General features: G+C 36.8%; 1 protein-coding gene across 1 annotated transcript in view; it reads right to left on the bottom strand.

Moving 5' to 3' along the window:
- Positions 1–17850, bottom strand: part of LOC106962401 (collagen alpha-1(XXIV) chain-like) — a 46910-nt gene extending 29060 nt beyond the window's left edge. The window contains exons 1-15 of the mRNA XM_015056807.1: positions 17809–17850; positions 15927–15980; positions 15689–15733; positions 15193–15246; positions 14629–14682; positions 13074–13127; positions 10651–10704; positions 10517–10570; positions 9754–9798; positions 9599–9652; positions 7896–7940; positions 4906–4959; positions 3670–3723; positions 1681–1734; positions 1307–1360 (exon numbers count right to left, since the gene is read on the bottom strand). Coding sequence (XP_014912293.1) covers positions 1307–1360; positions 1681–1734; positions 3670–3723; positions 4906–4959; positions 7896–7940; positions 9599–9652; positions 9754–9798; positions 10517–10570; positions 10651–10704; positions 13074–13127; positions 14629–14682; positions 15193–15246; positions 15689–15733; positions 15927–15941 — 690 coding nt within the window. The 5' untranslated portion in view covers positions 15942–15980; positions 17809–17850. The remainder of the gene's footprint in view (positions 1–1306; positions 1361–1680; positions 1735–3669; positions 3724–4905; positions 4960–7895; positions 7941–9598; positions 9653–9753; positions 9799–10516; positions 10571–10650; positions 10705–13073; positions 13128–14628; positions 14683–15192; positions 15247–15688; positions 15734–15926; positions 15981–17808) is intronic.
- Positions 17851–20026: the final 2176 nt, after the last annotated feature.

Below are 20026 nucleotides of genomic sequence, written 5' to 3'. Positions count from 1 at the left end.
CTGTTTGAGGTTAGGTATGTCAAACAAAAAAAAATATTTATATTTACTAGATGCTAGAAAAGTTGGAAAGAGGATTCTATTTTAATGTTCCTCAGATTCAGGAGTTTAAAAATACACCTGTGCATAAGTAATATGGATATAATGATAAATGAAGAGTGAGGAGAAGTTGGTTTTGATATAGTATATATAATAAGAGTTGAAGAAGTAAAGAAATTCAGCAATTTTCATGCTGTTGGGATGAAGATTTAAAGTTTCTCAACATACAAATCCCGCAAAACCTTTTCTGAATGACATTTGGGATCAGAGAAGTTATGAGTATCTATGTAAGTCAAGGTTTGCCAAAATTGCTAATTTAACACAGCTAAAAATGTATTTTATCCCATTCATTTGATTTAAGCTCTTTTCTGTGAGATGACAAATAAAGTCCTGAGGTTGGACAAGTTCTCCATCTAATAAATATTTCTTATGGTAAATGTGAAATCAGGGACCAGGATAATGTGTAAGCAGTTGACTGCAGGCAACCAAACAGCTCTGGTTCTCCATGTTTCCCATGCGCCCATGAATCTGCACAGCTGAGTAACTTTCTCAGGATGTAATCAGGTTCATCACAAGCTGTAATCAACCATTTATGTGATTCAGGTGTGTTGAGTTCAGGGAAAATCTCATTCATCATGGAAACTAGCTCTTGAGGACTAAAGATAAAAAGCAGGTTTTTGTGTGAACTAAGAATCCAACTTAAATATTTAAGTAAAAAATTAGATAAACATTTATCATTTCTGCAGTAGCTCAAAATTGTTTTTTTTTTTTGCATTTCCTTTTTATCTTATTATTTCTGAGTTAAGTGAAATGAATAAGTACAAATCCTTAGCTATGACTGTGAAGTAAAATAAAAAACTATTTGTCACATGGAAACTGTTTTGTATGTTAAGATTTCAAATACAACTGAAGCAGATTTACGAGTTAATTCCAATGTCACACATGATTTAAACTTTTTAATAGGTGGTCAGAAATTATACATAATATTACCTTACACATCACCTTACTACCTCAGAAGTCTAAAATTAAAAAATAAAGCACGCTCAGGGATAAATTATCTCTCTGTCTTGGGTAATTTTTCTCTTAGCCAAAATACATTTATCAGAAGTTATAATTTTTCCTCCAGCGTATCAGTCAAGCCTGAAAAAATGGAACTGTATGTGCTTTAGTTTTATTATGGAAATAAAGCTATAAACTCAACTGCAATATATAAAGAATTGGTTCTGCAATAAATTGAAGACATTTTCTTGTAAAAGTAACGTGGTCCTACCCTTCTCCCTTTTGGCCCCGCGATTCCTGGACTGCCCCTCTGTCCCTGAGGGCCCTGTAAATCAAAACAACACGTTTTTTTAAAAAAAGTACTGACAAAAAAAATAACAATATTATTAAGCAAGTTTTAAAAAAAAAAAAAAAACACTTTTGAGATATTTTAAAATTAAGTACAAAGAATGACATTTATTTCATAAAAACAGTCTGATTTGATGATTTCCATTGTATTTGTTATTTATTTTTTATTTATCCAGTCATTATAAATAGAATAGAAATATCCTTTATTGTCCCACACTTTGCTTTCTGTGCAAAAAACCCCCAATTAAATACTGTATACTAAGGCCATACATGTTGATATTTTGTGAACATACTTACAGGTGAACCCTGCATGCCAATGTCTCCAGGACCTCCTGGTGATCCTGGGTAACCCTAACAGGGAACAGAAAAAAAAACAATTGAAATGTAGGCAGGTAGATGCAACACTGTGGCATCATTTATTTAAATGGGTGAACGACACAGTGAGCTTCATATAAATACAGGCAACACTAGAGATTTTGAATAAATCCATGATTTTAGTAGGTCAGCAGTAGGTCAAAGCAGAGTCCGTTACAAAAATGATTTTAAATTTATTTCACACACAAATATCTAGAGACATTAAATCAAGTTAATCTCCGTTTATGCACCTATCATTCAGTTTGTTCGGCACTGTGTCAGATAGAGATGAGAGCTGAAGGCCCAGATCCACAGATCTGGCGTTAATCCAAAGCCCAGAGACCGAGGCCAAGCACTCCAACAGACTCACAGCTCTGCAGCAGACAGAAAACTGGGCAGCAGCAGATATTCTCTACGCTTTTTTCTCTATGGATGAACTTAGTCAAAATAATATACATGCCAACAATTTTTCTACTGAATGAGTTTATAGAGTAAAGATAACATATTATCCACTAAAAGGTTTATAAAATAGAGTATAATCACTTAATGATCACTTCAAGTCTCTACCAGTACTAACTTGCCAGTCAAAGTTTAGTGAGGATAAAGGAACATACAGATTTTGCAAACGCTGATGCTGAAACAGCGTTCAGACTTGATAAACTTGGCTTTTCTGTTCCATTAAAATCTCCAACAGCATTCCTTCCTGAGGCATTTTACCATTACATGTATCAAAGTGGACACAGAAGACAACACTGTCATCTTTTCAGGTTTACACATTAACCAAATATTAACGCCATTGTTAGTTAGCGGCAGTTCTTCTCGTCATAAAAGATAAACTGATGCATATGTATCCAATGGATGCAACAGTTTCAAAGCCATACTCATGCACAAGAAGAATGCACAGAACTCAATGTTCCACCACATAACTTTTAAAGAGTCGCCCATAAAAATACAGTAGAATGAAAGAACATGGTGAACGCAGACCCTGTATCATTAAATCCTGCTGTCTGGGGACAATCTGGTTGATTTATTCCTTTGACAAAAACTCTGGTTTCAAAACGATGGAAACTTAAAAAAAGAAACAGGTTCCTCTCATCAGGATGTTACACCACATTTACTTTGTCATGTTAGAGCAATAAAATATCTAAGTTTTTTAACAACTATGTTCTGTATGTTTCTGAAATCTGATCTTTGGGGAAGAATAGAAGAAATAAATTATTTTTTGAAAGTGAAAGAATAATTTCAATTTTGAAAATGATTCTTGTTTTAATATAAAATTAAATTTAAATATGGTAGAAATATGTATGCTTTCTCAATAATCAATGTAAACATCTAAACTGGCATTCATACAAATCACACCTTTGTCATAACAGCTAAGCAACGTTTTTGAATGTTTCCACTAGCAATTTGACTCTTGCAAAATATGGCTAGCAGCCATGTGGTGCAACATGTGTTAGCATTGTTGCCTGGCAGCAAGAATGTTCTGTGTTTGAATCGTGTTTTGCCTTTTAGTGTAGAATTTGCATATTTTAGTCTGTTCCTTTCTGTTATTGCTCTGCTGTGCATCAACATGAAAAGATGACCTAACCTTTCAATCTGCAGAAGATACCATGTCTGTGATAATCATAGATGAACCTGGATAAATAGCAACAAATGCAATGTAAAATATGTGTAAAGTATTTTTATTATAGAGTTAATTACCAAACGGTCCACCTGCTTTTCGCTAAATGTTGTGTAACTGATCTCCAATTTAAAAATCCACTTTCCCATTGTTAGAGCTTTTTAAATTACATCCGCTATTAGAATATTGACATTTGTGGAGAAAGGTGAATTTTAAATGTGATAACATAACTAGAAAACTTCAATAAAATATGGCTGACACTGCGAGAACCCAATTAAAATTTATTTAAGATCGTTTGTGGCTTTACTCACCGTGGGTCCCTTCTCTCCGGCAGGACCTGTTGGACCTGGTAGGCCCCGGTCTCCCTGGTTAAGGACATCCAAAGGGAAAGAGGTTATGATTCTGAGAACCGATTTTTGTTCAACTTTGACTGTGTTCATGGAATTAGCGAAAATTTGGATCATGTGGTGTATTTGAGAGAATTTGTAAAATTTTGACTTCTCAATTGAAACACTTTTTTTTTATTCACTCCTATTCCAATTTTACTTACATTTTCATTTCATTTCTTGTTGCAGAAACCATTTTAAAGTGTATGGGTTCCATTAGGTAAAGACATTTTATTATTTAAAAAAGAGCTCAAATCAATTGTTAAAACTGCCATTTCATAACTAAATTTTTTTTAAAAATCATAAATATTTGTTAAGTAAGGTGAAGATAGAAGCTTTTTATGGCATTCATATGAAAATATAAAAATATTTTGATAATGTGTCAGTGATTTTCTATCTAAAATAGAGCACAAATAGGTGACAGAAAGACCAGAATCTGCCAATATCCAGCAGTAAACCTGCAAACATTATGTATTTTATTTTCACAAACTGGGTAAAATCCATGATTGTACAGCACACTAAGTCCAACTTTGTTTCTTGTTACACTTCTTCATAGCGAGCTGAACATTTTAAACAAAGAGCGTGGCAAAGAATAAAAAATTATTCATAATGTCAAAATTATTTGTAGGCTGTCAGGGTACGACTGGTGCTGACAGACTGAATCAGGAGCAGAGGTTTGTGGGAGAGGAGTTGGAGGACAAGCAAGAATCTGACAAGCAGATGGCTTCTCAACACAAGAACATGTTCTGACAAACGGGCCTTCTGGATAGGAAAGACAGGGCAAACAGGTTGGGATAGAGGGAGGGAACAATGGAGATGGAAGGCAAAACCGTGGGTGTTCTTTAGGAGACGATTCAATAAAAACACTTGAAAAGACGTATTAGGATCTTGTTGAGCTGGAAATGATTGATTAATTTAAGTATTTTAAGAGAAAAGACTTTCAAATTTAATTTTTATGTTCAACTTAAACACCCTAGGTGACACGGCTTTGACGATGCTGCTATTGATGTGGATGTGAGAGTGTCAAGTGTTTACACAAGCATGTGTTCGAGTCTCTAGTCCAGGCTGCTTTGACATGGGCTTAATTATAGGGGTCTGTTGCTGACAGGTGAGCAGCTGATGCTGCCCGACAGCCTAATGACAGAGAAACACACTCTTTACCTTTTCACCGGGAACTCCCATCACCCCAGTTATTCCAATTAGGCCAACTGGACCCTGGAGAGAAGGAGGAGAGGAAAGGAGAGAAGACGAAAGCGTGTTAAACACAAACACGTCAGGAGAAAGTAACACGGGTTGCTTAGCAGGCTGTCATGATGCAGGGAATGCAAGACGTTTCAGGTTCCAGTGAAAGTCCACCCAAGACTTCTGTAAGTCTTGGGTGAGTTTCATTCAGCTAAAATGAAGTTTAAGTAGTAGATTGAGAGTGTTAAAAATATCAGAAAAGATCATAAGCACAGCCTGAAAACCTAGCATTTTATTTTAAAAAAATCTTAAAAATTCATGTTTATACTTTTAGAAATGTTCGAAAAGGTTGTGGACAAATACAACCTAACAACCTAACCCTGTGCAGCTGGAAATCAAAACGTTTCTTCAGCATAAAGAGCTAAGTGTAAAAGGAAGTGATGCTACACAGGAAAGAAAAAAATGCTCTAGTAAACACATTTTTTCACTAACCAGGATAACAGCTTCAGAACTGATTTGCAACACATCTGATACTGCTTAATGACGATTTTACAACAAAGTTAGAAATGTTTAGAGAATTTATGAGAATGCTGCTTTAAATGTTTATCTAGTAAAATGGAAAAACAGACGGACAAGACATTACGAGGTTTGAACAAGGACTCTTTGCAACTAGGTTTCACAAACTTGTTAAAATGTTCTAGCACACTTCATCTCAAACATTTTATCAGCTGTTTGCTCAGGACATCTAAAAAGTCCTCCATAAACTTCCATCTCGCCTCTCCTGACGAGTGTATTGAAGACGTCAACTAACTCTAACTCTCCTCTCTGGACTCGTGTTTTGTTCCTGTGGGTTAAGTTGCATTGAGTGTAATTTGTTTGCCTTTATAAATTTTATATTTTCCTCCAAACACTGCAGTTTTGAGGGACAGTCATTCAGCTCTGCACTGGTTTCATTTGAATCAGTGACTTTACACAGATAGGCTGGGAGCTGCAGCAGCTTGCACGGTCTCTCTGCTGCTATTCTTCAGTATGTTTGTTAAAACTGTAAATCTGAGACTTGGTAGATCACATCCACAAATTTCTATGTTTAGTCTGGATGTAAACTATAGTAATATAAAATGAAGGTTAGGGCCACAATTCTTATAGTTTACAGCACCAAAACTACTTGAGCAAAGCCAAGACGGTGCCGGGCTCGACTCATTTCATGATGTTATGGTAATATTTCATATGCTGACACAATTACAGACCAATATGAGTAAAAATACAGTAGTCTGACAATAGTGGCCTCTTTCCACTGCACAAAGTTTTACTGCAGAGTTTGATTTATAGTGTTCACACAGTGAACACACTTTCTCACTGGGTAATCACACTTCGTTTTTTCCTGTATCTCAGTGTATTTACATTGAAAGCTGTAAAAAAAAAAAAAAAAAAGAGTCCGAGAATGAAACAAACTAGAAGACAAGAAACAGGCCGCTATCATAAACACTATAAAGCTTTGTTCCCTTTGCAATTCTGTAGCTTTGCCAAAAAGCCTGGCAGCTATAAAATGCCTCTCATATATCGTCACCGTAAAAAGATTAACCTGTTGAATTCATGTAAGCACCAGTTGACGGTGAAGACATGCAGCCTGCAGATGGAGGAACGAGAGCACAAGGTTGACCTTAGGTCCCTTAATCTACACAGAAAGTTGGCGACATGGCAAACTGATTCTGGGGGTTCTGTGGTTAGGTGGTCTGGTTGCTTAGAAAGCCTAATGTGGATGACAGAAGTTAAGCGTTGGGGTGTTTTCACACCTGATAGTCTGGTAAACTCACTTCGACTGAGGACCAAAACTGAAACATTTGTTACATTTTCAGCTGATGTGGTCTGATCCAACACAAGTCTTCACAAAATGTAAATAAAAATGGAGTGGAGTACCATATTTTAGCACTTGTAGGAATTCTCTTTTGTTTTGGTAAAAGACCATCACCTACTTCTCTCTCTAGCGTCAGACTCTTATTTGGGGAGTATTTACCCAGAATGCCCTGAGCTATGATTTGCTTCCTGCATTTGGAGAGATTTCCGGTCCACTTACATCCACATCTGCATTCGAGCCGCATCAGAGTTCACTTCACCCGAGACCCAGGTTTGTAGGCGGGACCAGAGTTTGCTTTTGTGGTCCAAGCTTGCCATTCATATCTCCCCAAACAACTCAAACTTTCTAGGCAAACGAACAAAAGTTTGCATAAAGTGGATAAAATAGGACTTTATTGTTAGATTCATAGAAGTAGGACAGCGTGCAAGTCTACGCAGGCTGACATTTTCAAACGTACGGTTGACTTTAACAATGCTGCATAGTGAATCTTTTGTGTGTTGTGGTTCTAAAACAGTTCCAAGCTCCTGGTAAAATTTCACTCGAGACCTTTTACAGATAAGGAGTCACTTAGTGAAGACAGGTGGTATTAAAGCATCAACTCTTTCTCAGTTTCAGTCACATCTTATTTATCTGAAAAGTGATGTTATGGGACTCATTAGAGCCAACATATGCTTAAGAGTTTCTTTCTCACTGCATAGCTCCATGGTTCCTGTTTGGCTTCAAAGGGCCCTCTGTTCAGTAAGTGCTTAATGCCTCTCATATGTGCACAGCAACAACACAGTCCAGCTTGCTTGGCCCAATTGGTTGTCTCTACTATCCTCAGAATGCAAATATTAACATTAAGGGGCCTACTGGAGGGACAGGTCTTCTTCCAATGTTCAAAGTAGCTGTGTTTGTGGAAATTTCACAAAAAGAGACAGAGAAAAAGTTCTTGTTGGAAAACTCTCAAATCTTAAACATATATACGATTTGCATGAATTTATTTAGTTTTGGAGACAGTAATAGGATGTCTGATTAAATTTCATGAGGCAAGCTTGAAGACATTGGAAGGTTTTGCAACTTACGCAGCAGCTTCACTTTAACTCAAGCAATTAGAGGCGTGGGAAAGTCTTACCGGTGGTCCAACTTTTCCAACATCTCCAATGTCCCCTTTTTCTCCCTGCAAGGAGAAAACATCAAACAATTTTACTATTTAGCTACTGTAGTTAAAGTGATCTCTATAATCAGTCCACTCCTAATTTGGCAGTATGCTCGCAGGATATTAAGTGTAAAACGGGACACACACATGGGCTGCACAGGCCTGTGAATAATTTGGTGTTCCATGATGCATTTCATGACAACGACCATGGAGGAAATAATTTCCCCTCTTAATTAAGTCCATCTTTACAGCACAGACTAAGTGTTTAAATGGATGGAAATCAAAACAAGCACAAGATAACCACAAAAAGACAGGTTAAGAAGAGAAAACCTACCTATATTAATGTAACTTCGTCTGATTCAGTTTTAAAGCTTATTAATTAGTTTTCGCCTATTAAACACAACAAACGCTCACAGAAAATGTCAATAAATTACTCTGAAATAAAAAAAAAAACAACCAGAAGAAACATAAAAAAATCTGCCTGACATATAGAAGTGAGCAGTGAGGAAAACATTTCCAGCTGTGGCGTAGCTGGGTGGCATCTTGCCAAACTGGTTGGCTTCCAGCTGTGTCACGTTTGAGGCCAAGCACTGACACAAGGCAGAATCCAGGAATACTTTTAGTGCTTACGTACACCAAGATCATTTTTGCAAGACTCCAAATGCTGATGGGCTTTGCAAGATTTTAGCAGCTTATAACAGTTGAGTTAAGCAGAGCCAAGCCTGTAGAGGGATCATAGAGCAACACCTTAAACTCACTGCTTCCTTCCTTCAAGAGATCGATATAAGTACAAACCCAAGGAAAATGTCCAGTCAATCAGTAGACCGGTACCAGAGGTGAGAGAGTTTTGACTCAAAATGTCCATTTTAACCCCAGAACAAAAGCAAAACAATGGTGAGGGAACCTTGTAAAATGTCTTTTTACCACAGAGAAATTATTCCTCTGCTGATATGACCAGCAATGCCACTCAGACAGGAAGAAATCATTACTGCAAAAGTAACACTAAAAGCTTGATTATACTTTGCAAATGCACTAAGGGAAATTTGACATCCTGATGTCAAAATGGAACTTAAATTTAAGTGTTTTGAAATAGACCTTTGTGTTATTTCAATAGGTTTTATTAATCCCAGAGAGAAATTCATAAAAACAGATCATATGTCAGAATAATCATTGTTATATTTGCTATGATAAACAGGGACATTTTTAAATTTCGTGATTCTGACTGTGACAAATAGATATGTGGTTGCAGCTTTATGTTGTTGGTACGTTGCCATCATAGTGACACATCATGGCAAAACTTTAGGAGTTAAATCTTTGACACAAATGGGCATTTCAAACAATGACTTGTAATGATGCACTTAAATTAGTTATGATGTGGCTGACGAACAATAAACTTCATGTTTGGGAGAGGAAATCACATCACCCAGAACTTAGTGTCATAAAAAATATATAAAAATTTGGACACAACTTAAAAGTTGTCATTAGTCATCTTCAGTTGCCCAGTAGCTTGGCGAATCTCTTATGGTGAAAAACCACAGAATGCTAAATCAATAACACAACCAAAGATTTTAAAACAAATGTTTCATGACACACACACACACACACACACACACACACACACACACACACACACACACACACACACACACACACACAAAAAGTGTGTCATAAAGGCTTACCGGCAGGCCTTCAGGTCCAGGTTCACCTGCATGACCTTTCCTCCCAGATCTCCCCTTTATAAAAAGTGTTGATCAAAAGAAGCTTATTTATTTGATATCATCCAAAACCTACACTGATTATATGTGTATTTGCACATTTAGATGAGACTTCTTACAGTCGGGCCAATGCTGCCAGGTGGGCCGAGTGGGCCTTCATCACCCTGCAGAAACACAGTACAGCCATTAAAACCAAAACACTTATAACAGCTGCATATCTTTAGGTATGAATAACTGATGTAAAATGACTAACAGAATCACACTTGATAATATAAAGAAATGTGGAACTTATTTTGTCCAGCAGTAAAGCTTAGAGAACAAAAATAGCTCTGCAATACTGATGCCAGCCCAGGCAATAAAGTTGTCATGCCTGTTTCCTGTAAGTCAACGTAAACAGAACTAAGAGCAAATCTCCATATTTGTTAAATTCTCTACGACGTCTAGTAAATCCTAAGACGAATTCCTAATAAACCAAACTGGAAGAAATTCTAATGAAAAAGATCTGAAATTCAGTTTAACACTTACTTCTGAGTAAGGCAGCTGTTGGCCAACTCAATGCTTTCAACACAGCATAAAATACTGTTTGTGTGTGTGTGCGTGTGTTGTACTTCTTCCAAAGGCTTCTGTTCACTTTTCCAGGAGTGGAAAAAAAGTAGTTTTTATATGCATCTGATTTTAAATTATAACTTCACCTGGTGGAACATGCCCTGAGATCTTTCAGTAACAAAGTCTTCCACTCAGATCTAAATTCAACATGACTTTTACCTTCATAATCAGTCAGGATTTAGTCTAACATTTTCCATGTCTGTGGAGCAGTGAAACAGGAGCAGAGCAGACACAATATGACTTATCTGACCTAGTTTAAGTGTTGAACAATCTCACCTGTACTCCTTTTGGCCCTGGTGGGCCTTGGAGCCCTCTCGCACCTTGCAAACCCTGCAACACAACCGAATCTGCCATTACTAACAATTAGGTGAAGTAAATGCTTCATTTGTGGATGATTTGAGAGTTTCTACCTTCGGTCCAGGTGGGCCATTCGGGCCTGGAACGCCGATGTCTCCAGGAAACCCCTTACAAAAAGCATTAAAGAGATTACAGATGTTGTTAGTGTAGTATCGCTACTTTCTTAAAAACAATTTTGGACAAATTTATACTCCATTTAAAAATAGCAAGTTTTAGTTAGGACCACTGACAGATTAAAAAGTAGCATTTCCAAAATCTGATAACAGTCTTCTACGAAGTTTATGTATAAACAAATACTGTAATGCCAAATAGAGCTGACTGAGATTGAAAACCTTGATGCAGGATTGTCATGACACAAAGTTTAATTTCCATCTAGAGCTGCATTTGTTGACATAATTTCAAAGATACTGTAAAACAAAATAAACCAAAAGAAATTAAAACTAGCTGTAATGCCTTTGTCACACCATTGTGTATCTAGCTTGCTTTCCTTTAACACATGGATATATAGAGCTTCTGGTGAATAATACTCTCCATCGTATTATCTTTTGTGTGTTTTACACTGTACCATGTGTGATGTGATCCCCAGATCAAAAACTTTTCTGGCATGGGTGATGTAACTTAGTGACTGTAAATGAATCCCAACGTTTTAAAATATCCGTAAGAGTTATGTAAATGTGCCAATGGCTCGATGATGTGACTCTCATGCTATGCTATGCAGATGCTCTGTCTACGCTAAGAAGATTTGCTAACTTAGTTTGCCGAATGCTGTAAATGGCTGACACAGCACAGGGTTGGTTGTGTGTTTTGACTGATTAAAGAACTATTTCTTCACCACTTGGGTGCACTCTAGTGGTTGCGTTATTCAGCGGGTAAAATAAGAATTGAACACATAATTTTTCTCGGTCTAAATGCTTCAAATGGAACCAGTGACACAAAATTCAAACCAGATGTCAGCAACACCCCCAGTAATCCAGAAATAGAATTAAGGATAAGAAAATAAATAGAATGACAAAGCAAATAAGTACTAAATGCAGTTAAATGTATTAACTACATATTCAAGTCACTTTCTTGGCAACTTCAAGATGTATGAAGGAATTAGCTGCAATGCTCAGGTGTGACTTTTGGCACATTCTTCCACACAACTGTATTCAAATCTTGAAGATTTATATTGAATATAAGTCAGGTGTTTGTATCCATTTCAGCAGATTTGATTTCTTTCTTTGAAACCAGTTAAGAGTTTCCTTGGTCTTGTGTCTTTCAACTTCAGATTTTTATAAAAAAAAATGTCCTGTGCAATCCTCCAGTCATTCTTTACTCAATAATTTGCAGTCTGTCAATATCAAGTTAAAATAAAATGATAGAAAAGATAAATAAATAAAACCTGACAGGTGCACAAACCTTTGGCTCTTTTAATTATCCAGAACTAAAACCTCCAGTTTTCAATAAAATAATCTGACTAATAAACTGCAGAAGCTGAAGCATGGGGATTAGGTTCAGATTTTGATTTTATTTTAAATTTAAAGTTGATTTTGAATGTGGAGTGAACTCTGCCTTTTAAATCTACATTTTAACATGAAATTCTTTTAGCTGAAGCTAGCTTCAGATGTTGAGTTCTCTTTTCAAGCAAAACGTGAAGGTTTGTTATCTTTCTCTCTCCTTTGTTGTCATGCCATCTGTCTTGCATGTGAATGGTGCCAGTATTATTAAACCTGAATTCCCTTGATCATCATTCTAGTGGAATCCAGATAGTGGGTAGCCATGAAAATCAATATATTGTTTATGTTCCAATTCCACAACACTCAAAAGAGAAGACTTAACAAACTCAGTATGCTTTTACAGCTGTTAATGTTTGGACAGACACACAATATATTTTTCTTTATTCAGCATTTTTCACTGTGCCACTGTCTAGTCCTAACCTGAACTCTTATTCATTTTTTTCAGCATGAAAAAATGTTTCCATGGAAAAAAAAAAGTTAAATATTTGCATCTTCTCCCCTTTTGGGTTTGTAACTATGCCAACACTAATGGAGCAAACTATCACTGTGGTGTGGACTGACAGGAGCCCAGAGAAGCAACAACAGCAACAATGCTTCTAAGCTTACTAAGCAGCAATTTATTTTAAATAAACTCACTTTTATCTTTAGCCAGATGCTTCTTCAGTTTAAAAAGATCACCACAACACTCTTAAACAATAACTCTCAGTACTGGTGGAGGAGTTACCTTCAAGATATCAATAATTTCCTTTAACATTTTTAATAGAATGTGTTTATATCATCATCCTTTCAGTTTTCCAACAATTAAAAAAAAGTATAGTGCTATATTTAATTCAATGGACCCAAAACAGTCTGAATTTAGTTCTGCTGTTATTTCTCACTTAATAAGTTAAAGTGTGTTGTACCTAATACGTATCACATATTTACAGAACTATACATATTTTTATATGTATATATAAAAAAAACATGTATATCATTCCTACCTCTGGTCCTGGTGGCCCATGTGGTCCTTGTGTCCCAATTTCTCCAATTCTACCCTTTAAAGTAAAGTATATATAATATACACATGATAAAGCTGAACATGACAATGTTCAGCTGTAAATAAGGAGCACAGCTATATTCATATTTCTCTGAAATTAGAGAACAAACAGACAGAATTGAACTCTGAATTACTCCGGTGGGTTTCTGCACTGACACAAACGTTAGATAGTAAAAACACATTCAGTAAAGTGATTAAGGTTTTCATCACAGAAACAGAAAAGAGGTTTCCATCATCGAACTAAATCCCTTAAATCTTCTCAAAACCTGGCTGAACATCAAGTCCTCTTTGTAGTAATCACTCTAAAGTCTTAGTCTATCCTACTTTGTATCCTAATCGCACCTAATAATTCTGATTAGGTGTGATTAAATAAACAGCTACACTGATAATGTGAACAAATAAACCATGGATGTCCTGATCCAATCTCAGGGATTAGACTGAGATTCTCAGCATGGCTTTGGGAATCACATACAAAACTCAACTTCTACAATTACGTCACCTGCTCTCCTATGAAGACAAATTCATTGTCTTGCTTATTTTGAGGGCAATTTCTAACAGTCACACATTATTGCTTGCAAAACAATGATATAATTTTGGAAAATCCTAAGCCTCATCGCATAATTGCCTAAGTCATATTTTGGCCAGATCTCAGCATAATATTGACCTCCTTATACTGGTCGCCCTGCCTAATTGTCAATCTTCTCAGCCTATCAGAACACTTGTTACAGTCCAAAATCCATATTTCCCTAAGTCTTTCCTTTGAGTTAGGCTTGCTTAAAAACTGTTTCTTCTTGTTTTCTGAAACGTCAAAAATATGGCTTAGGCACTTGTGCTAGGAGGTTAATAAGATATTCTTTAACAGAATTTCCACAAGGAATAGGAATGGATTTCACCCAAAATATAATGTTTTTATATTTTTAAGTGGCTGTTGTTCCCTGTCTAATCAACTCACTGCTACACTTTTCACCAACACCACTAGATGTTGGACACAGATCATGTGGAAAACTTATTATGAAATTTGCAAAGCTCTGTATTTGTGGGTTTTGTAGTCTCTAAATGTATCAGGGTCTTGTTTAATCTGATTGCAGCATGTTTATGCTTATTTGACACAATGACAGGATCTGACATTATTTAGATAGGGTAATGAAATAAATGACATTAACTGTGAACAGGTACAATTACTACATGCAGTGATCTTGGGTAGGTGGAAATGCTGGAGCTCATACATGGTGTTGGATTTACTAACTTTAAGAAGGTAATAGACTTGGACTCAGTATGACCAAAATCTACTGTTAAATGAGATGGATCAGTATCATAATTAGGGCATCTCTTAATTAAACTTCTGTTTCGAAACTCACAATCATTGTAGCCATGTCACCTTGATCATCACATCTAAGGCAAACCAATAAAAACTGTCCCAAGTTATAATAATATTGCCAGACTAAACATATTTCCTAACAACTAATGAACCCTCTTTCCCATGGAGAACTAGAACGTACCGGTGGTCCTGGTTTCCCTCTGGGCCCAGCAGGACCAGGAGGACCAGCAACACCCTAAAACATACAAATACAATCATCTTCAACTGGTTTTGCTTTGTGTGAAATTGCAACATTACAGCAGAATGCAAGTCTGCATGTGGGCCAGTGCAGTTCGGTACACCACTTTGTCTGTTTCCAAAGTAAAACCACCACAAACATCCGACCTGTACCGCACCATTCCTGGACCCCTTTAGGTCCGTAGAACAATGGTAGGGTCAGGGCGGAGCTACTGGTGTCACACATCACAGTGCATTGATTGGAGGACAGAAAAACATCACTGCTTGTGAAAAGGACAAGATATAATGTGTCATGTTTTCGTCGTCGCATTAATATGACGCAACATTAGGCGTTTGGCTTTAACCCCGCCTGCTCGCAGTGGAAACGCTCTCCTGAATACACCAGACAATCAAGAAGCATACCACACCGCACTGACATGGGCTGTACCACTCATGACTGCAAGGCACAAAAATCATCTTGGCATAAGTGACAAAATTCAAAGCAGTTTTAGAACTTGTCACTTCTTACCTTGTCACCTTGGTAGCCCATCTCTCCTGGCTCTCCCCTTTGACCCACTTCACCCTAGATTTTACAGTATCACACAAGATATAACACAACACTCCCCTGTCATAGTAATCACAGTACAACAGGTTACAAATAAACACAATTCTAACGTGGAATATATGTACACTGCACTTTATATTTTAAACTTTGATTATTGCAATCTTTAATCATCCCACAAATTTATCTGAATACATATAATCGACTTATTGCAAAAAGCTGCTAAACATCAAGTTGGAAGTTTTGACCTGGACAAATAATTCACTTTGACATCAGCTTTGGTTTGCTGCTCCAATCCCTCATTGCGTCTTTATTATTCTGGCCTTTTTGTCACAGTTTGTGGTAGAAGTTGTGTTGTGTATCAAACTGTCAACAGGGTAGTTGCAACTGGTGTAATTACATGAACTGAGCTAGTGGAATAAAACACACATATTCACAACAATAATATAAATATTTAAATCACCTTATCACCTTTCAATCCGGGCAGGCCGACGTGTCCTGCTGGGCCCTGCAGCAAGAACAAGAAGAAAGAAAAAAGTTAGAAAATAAACAATCAGTAATAAAGTTCACATTGCGGTAATTGTTTAGCATTTGCATATTACATTTTTTGGTACAAATTTATGTCTTAGGTCTCATCATCTTTACCAAATGGGACGTTTGGTAACAATGCATTAAGTTAAATATTTACTACATAAAGCTACCTGAGGTCCTGTCATACCAGGCAGCCCTCGTGGTCCCTCTGGGCCTGGATCCCCCTGTTGGAAGAAGAAAATAACGGAATTTGGATTTTAAAAACTCTGAAAACTAAATTCACATGCTTTTGATAAAAACCCAAAACTTTTACTTCATCTCTTATGGCTACACAAATGCAAACATATTTTTTGAACCCAGAGAAATAAGCTGAGTTAAAAGTGTATCCATCTGGTTTGGATGAGCATGCGGGCTTCCTTACTCACAGCCCAAACATCTACAACAACCAAAAGGCTTGGATTGAAAACAACCACAAAGTGGAGCTGGACCCCCACAATGTGCCTCAAGGAAGAGAACATGCTGTCAAAACATCTGCAACAATTGTTAATAATAAAAACGGTGCCATGACATTGATACTGAACCCTCCATCTATTTTGGCATCTCTGATAAACATGTTTGCTTCTGACTTCACCAGTGACTTCTCTATATTCTCAGTGTCAAACAGTTTGGCCTCTTTCCCTTATCTCTGTATCTCCTTGATGAATTGGTCTTGACTCTGTGACCTGAGGGCACATATCTGGACTTTACCAAAGAGCAATGCATCATTGAAATATGCTCTCCCACTCATTCTAGCACTAACTGTGCACTTCAGAACCAGCTGGCAACTTGTGCAGCTTTGAAAGCAATACTTGTTAGAGAGGGACGCCACGAAAACAATTTGTCTCTCATTCTAACTTAAATAGGGAGCTACAAATAGTTACAATATGTTGTGAATGTTGATATCATTTTTTAGTCTGAGAACAGGCATTGTGTGTACACAAGTTTGAATCCATTCAAATAAATGCATATGCTTAAAACCTCACCACTCACACTAATATTTTGTCCCTTAGCAAACATGCTCATGAGTCCAGAACTCTGGTCTTCTTCTGTCCAATCAGCCTGCGGGAAACCGTAACCCTCAACAGCTTCATGATGCACATCATGGATCATGGTCGCTATGACGATTTGGTGATCCCAAAATCCCAATTTTTGTTGCTACCCTTTTCTGTCCTTTGTTAAATTCTAATTGTTGTACATTTTAACCCATCGTTAACTCAGTGGGGACTTCTACAGATCCCACTTGAGCGTGAATTTGATGTCTAGAGATGTCCCAATATTTTTATTTCATTTTCTTTTCTCATGATGCAATCTCTCTTTTGAAGAGCACCTGCAGCAACAACGAAATCAACATGATGCTGCCACCCCCGAACTGCACAGTTGAGTTAGTTTTCTCTCATTTGCAAGCTCCATCAGACTCCAGAACACGTCTCCAAAATTAAGGTTGAATGCATTTTCAGAATGTAATTATTGACGGTTCTGTATGTTGCTATTGGAGACAGGCTTCTTCCTCACTGAGTGGCCTTTCGGTCCATGTTGGTACAGGAGTTGTTTTATGGTGTTTAATGTCACCCTCTCACTTCAACCAGGATCTTCAGAAGGTTTTTTGATTTTGTTCTCGGATTGATTCGATTCGATATTTTACTCGTATATAATTATTGGAATGAAAGGGATTTAGAGATTTTGCCCAAAGATGATCTGATCTTATTGAGCTTCACAATTCTGGCACAGGAATTTTAGTGTATGCAAGCTCCTAAATTTGACAAGATTAATGAAAAATATACAAAACACATTCATTATCTTTTTACAATTTTGGTTTCTAGCAAATCAACCTTTTTCTGTTTATCATAACTGACCCAAAACAGGAAAGTTTAGCTTAATTTAATGTTAAACCATAAAAAAAAAAAATAAAAAAATGTTTTTATACAATGCAAGTTTCTGGTTCCGGTGGTGTCTTTCAGTCTACACTATAAAAATGTACCAGTGTGAAGAAAACAAGACAAATATCAGACTCACCCTCAAACCAGGAAAGCCGGTAATACCAGAACCACCAACAGGCCCCTGTTAAAACATTATAGCACAAGACATTTTCAGAAACATTTTACAAACATACATATAATATTAATCTCAAAAGATTTATTTTGCTGAATCATGTATTTTCCTTTTGATTTCTGTTGCCACTAAGAGCAATGAACAAAAACAAAAAAAGATGCACTAATTTTAATAAGTTATAATGTGTTCTGTGCATTCAACTGTAAACAGACCCCTCTTGGGCATTAACAAGCATAAAGATAAGTGTGCACACTTTAAACTTAACATTGCTTATTTTAAAACTACATTTTGTAAAATAAAAAGTGTCCTACAATACAAGATGATAAAAGCACAAACAGATTCTTAAACAAATGTGAATCCAGTCCAGTGAAAAAGTTGGAATCCAACTGGAGAAATAATGTTTAGTCCAGGTGTTGGGTACTTAAGCAGGGAACCAATAGAGTAAATGGAGTATTAAAGGAACATTTTACATTTACAGCAACTTTTCATTTCACCTGAGTTTTGTAATATATACATTTTTAAATTCCAATCCACAGGTACTTCAAAGATTAGCGTTCTCACCTGGCTGCCATCTGGACCAGGTGGGCCCCTCTCCCCGACGTCTCCTACCACACCCTGTGGAAGAAGCAGAAAACATTTTACAAAGGAGGATATGCGTTGTTTATTCCGCTCTTGTTTGTTTAAATAACAGTTTCAGTCCCAAATGTGAGACCTACACTTCTTTTGGCCACTATGCAATAAGGGAAAGACTAGCAAACACACCACTAAGAGCAAGATGAGGTTTAAGATGAAAGTTTAAACTAAAACAAGCCGTTTTAGCTTAGTTGTTTAAAAATACACACATAAAACACACTAATAGCCCAAACCCAGAAAATGCATTTGTGCCTTTTACAATGTACCAGGAATTATTTCCAATTTAAGCCCTAGAAAACCTGTACGTACCAAAATAAACCTATTTTAACACAGGTTATGTTTGTGGATCTAAATTGCTCCACTAGGATGTGTTTACTTTAAGTCCAACAATCTATTGGATTTCCCAGACTAATGTAGAGAGAACTCACCTGACCTTCAAACAGCTAAACACAGATAAGTACAAAAAAAAAGATCAAAAACAAATTGTATTACGTGTCTTCCTTTTGGCCCAGGTTTTCCAACAGGACCAGGAATGCCCTAGAAAATAATACCAAACAGTTAATCAAACCTTCCAAGACACCAGACCCCCGTGACCCTGCAGGGATGGGCAGGTATAATTAACGGATGGATGGAAACACATCACTTCTGCAGAGATCCATTTAAGAAATTAGTAAAAGTCAAAAGTATATAAATGTGCAACTCTGGAAAGTAGATTTACACTAAAATTGGATTTTCTATTTTTTTTTTTTAAATCATACGTTTCCAAGTGAGGATTTGCTGTTTTTTTTCCAGCTTAGAACAAGGAAATCTGAACTTCCAGGCACAAATCAGACACAACACCTTGAATAAAACCCCACTATGTAATGTGTATGTAAACTGCTAACTTGATTAAGTTGAAATATCTTGATACGGTTAAAAAAAAAAAAAAAAAAAAAAAAATCAATTATTCTATTATTATTATGCATATGTACAAGATTGCATGCCCGTATTTTTCAGACTATAAAGCGTATCTTACTGTAAGCCACACCCACAAAGTTTTTTTTTTTTTTTTTTTAAACTGGAAACATACATATATAAGCCGCATCAGGCTAAAAGTCGCTGGTATCTCCTACTCTCGGTTTTCCACAAGGAAATAAATCTGCTATTAAAGATGCAGCCCTGCGTCTCCAACCATGGATTCGTTCACGCCGAGCTTACGATCAGCGGCTGTCGGTCTGTAGTCTTCAACTTCATCATATGAACATCTTCCCATGATGAGCGGGTATGAGTTTGGAGAAATTTCTTCGCTGCTAGCATGTGCTTGTTCTACATGAAAATCAGCAGAAATCAGCAGTTTCTTCTTTGATTTCCAATTTTGACTTCCAACGATTCACTTCCTGCTAAAGCGCCCCCTGGTGGTAGAGGAAAAATCCACAGGGCTGCACCGGGCTATAAGCCGCATGGTTTAAAGCACATGCGACAACACATTCGCGCTTTTAGATAGATTTTTACCCAGAATGCAAATGGAAAAAACCGTGAGTGAAACGGTGACTGGGACTGACTAGTATAC

Source organism: Poecilia latipinna, unplaced genomic scaffold (genome assembly GCF_001443285.1).
Source record: "Poecilia latipinna isolate Pla-1442-1.1 unplaced genomic scaffold, P_latipinna-1.0 Scaffold1409, whole genome shotgun sequence".
In the NCBI taxonomy this organism is placed as follows: domain Eukaryota; kingdom Metazoa; phylum Chordata; class Actinopteri; order Cyprinodontiformes; family Poeciliidae; genus Poecilia; species Poecilia latipinna.
Note: the sequence above shows the minus strand (reverse complement) of the source record. Positions and strands in the feature narration are given on the sequence as shown.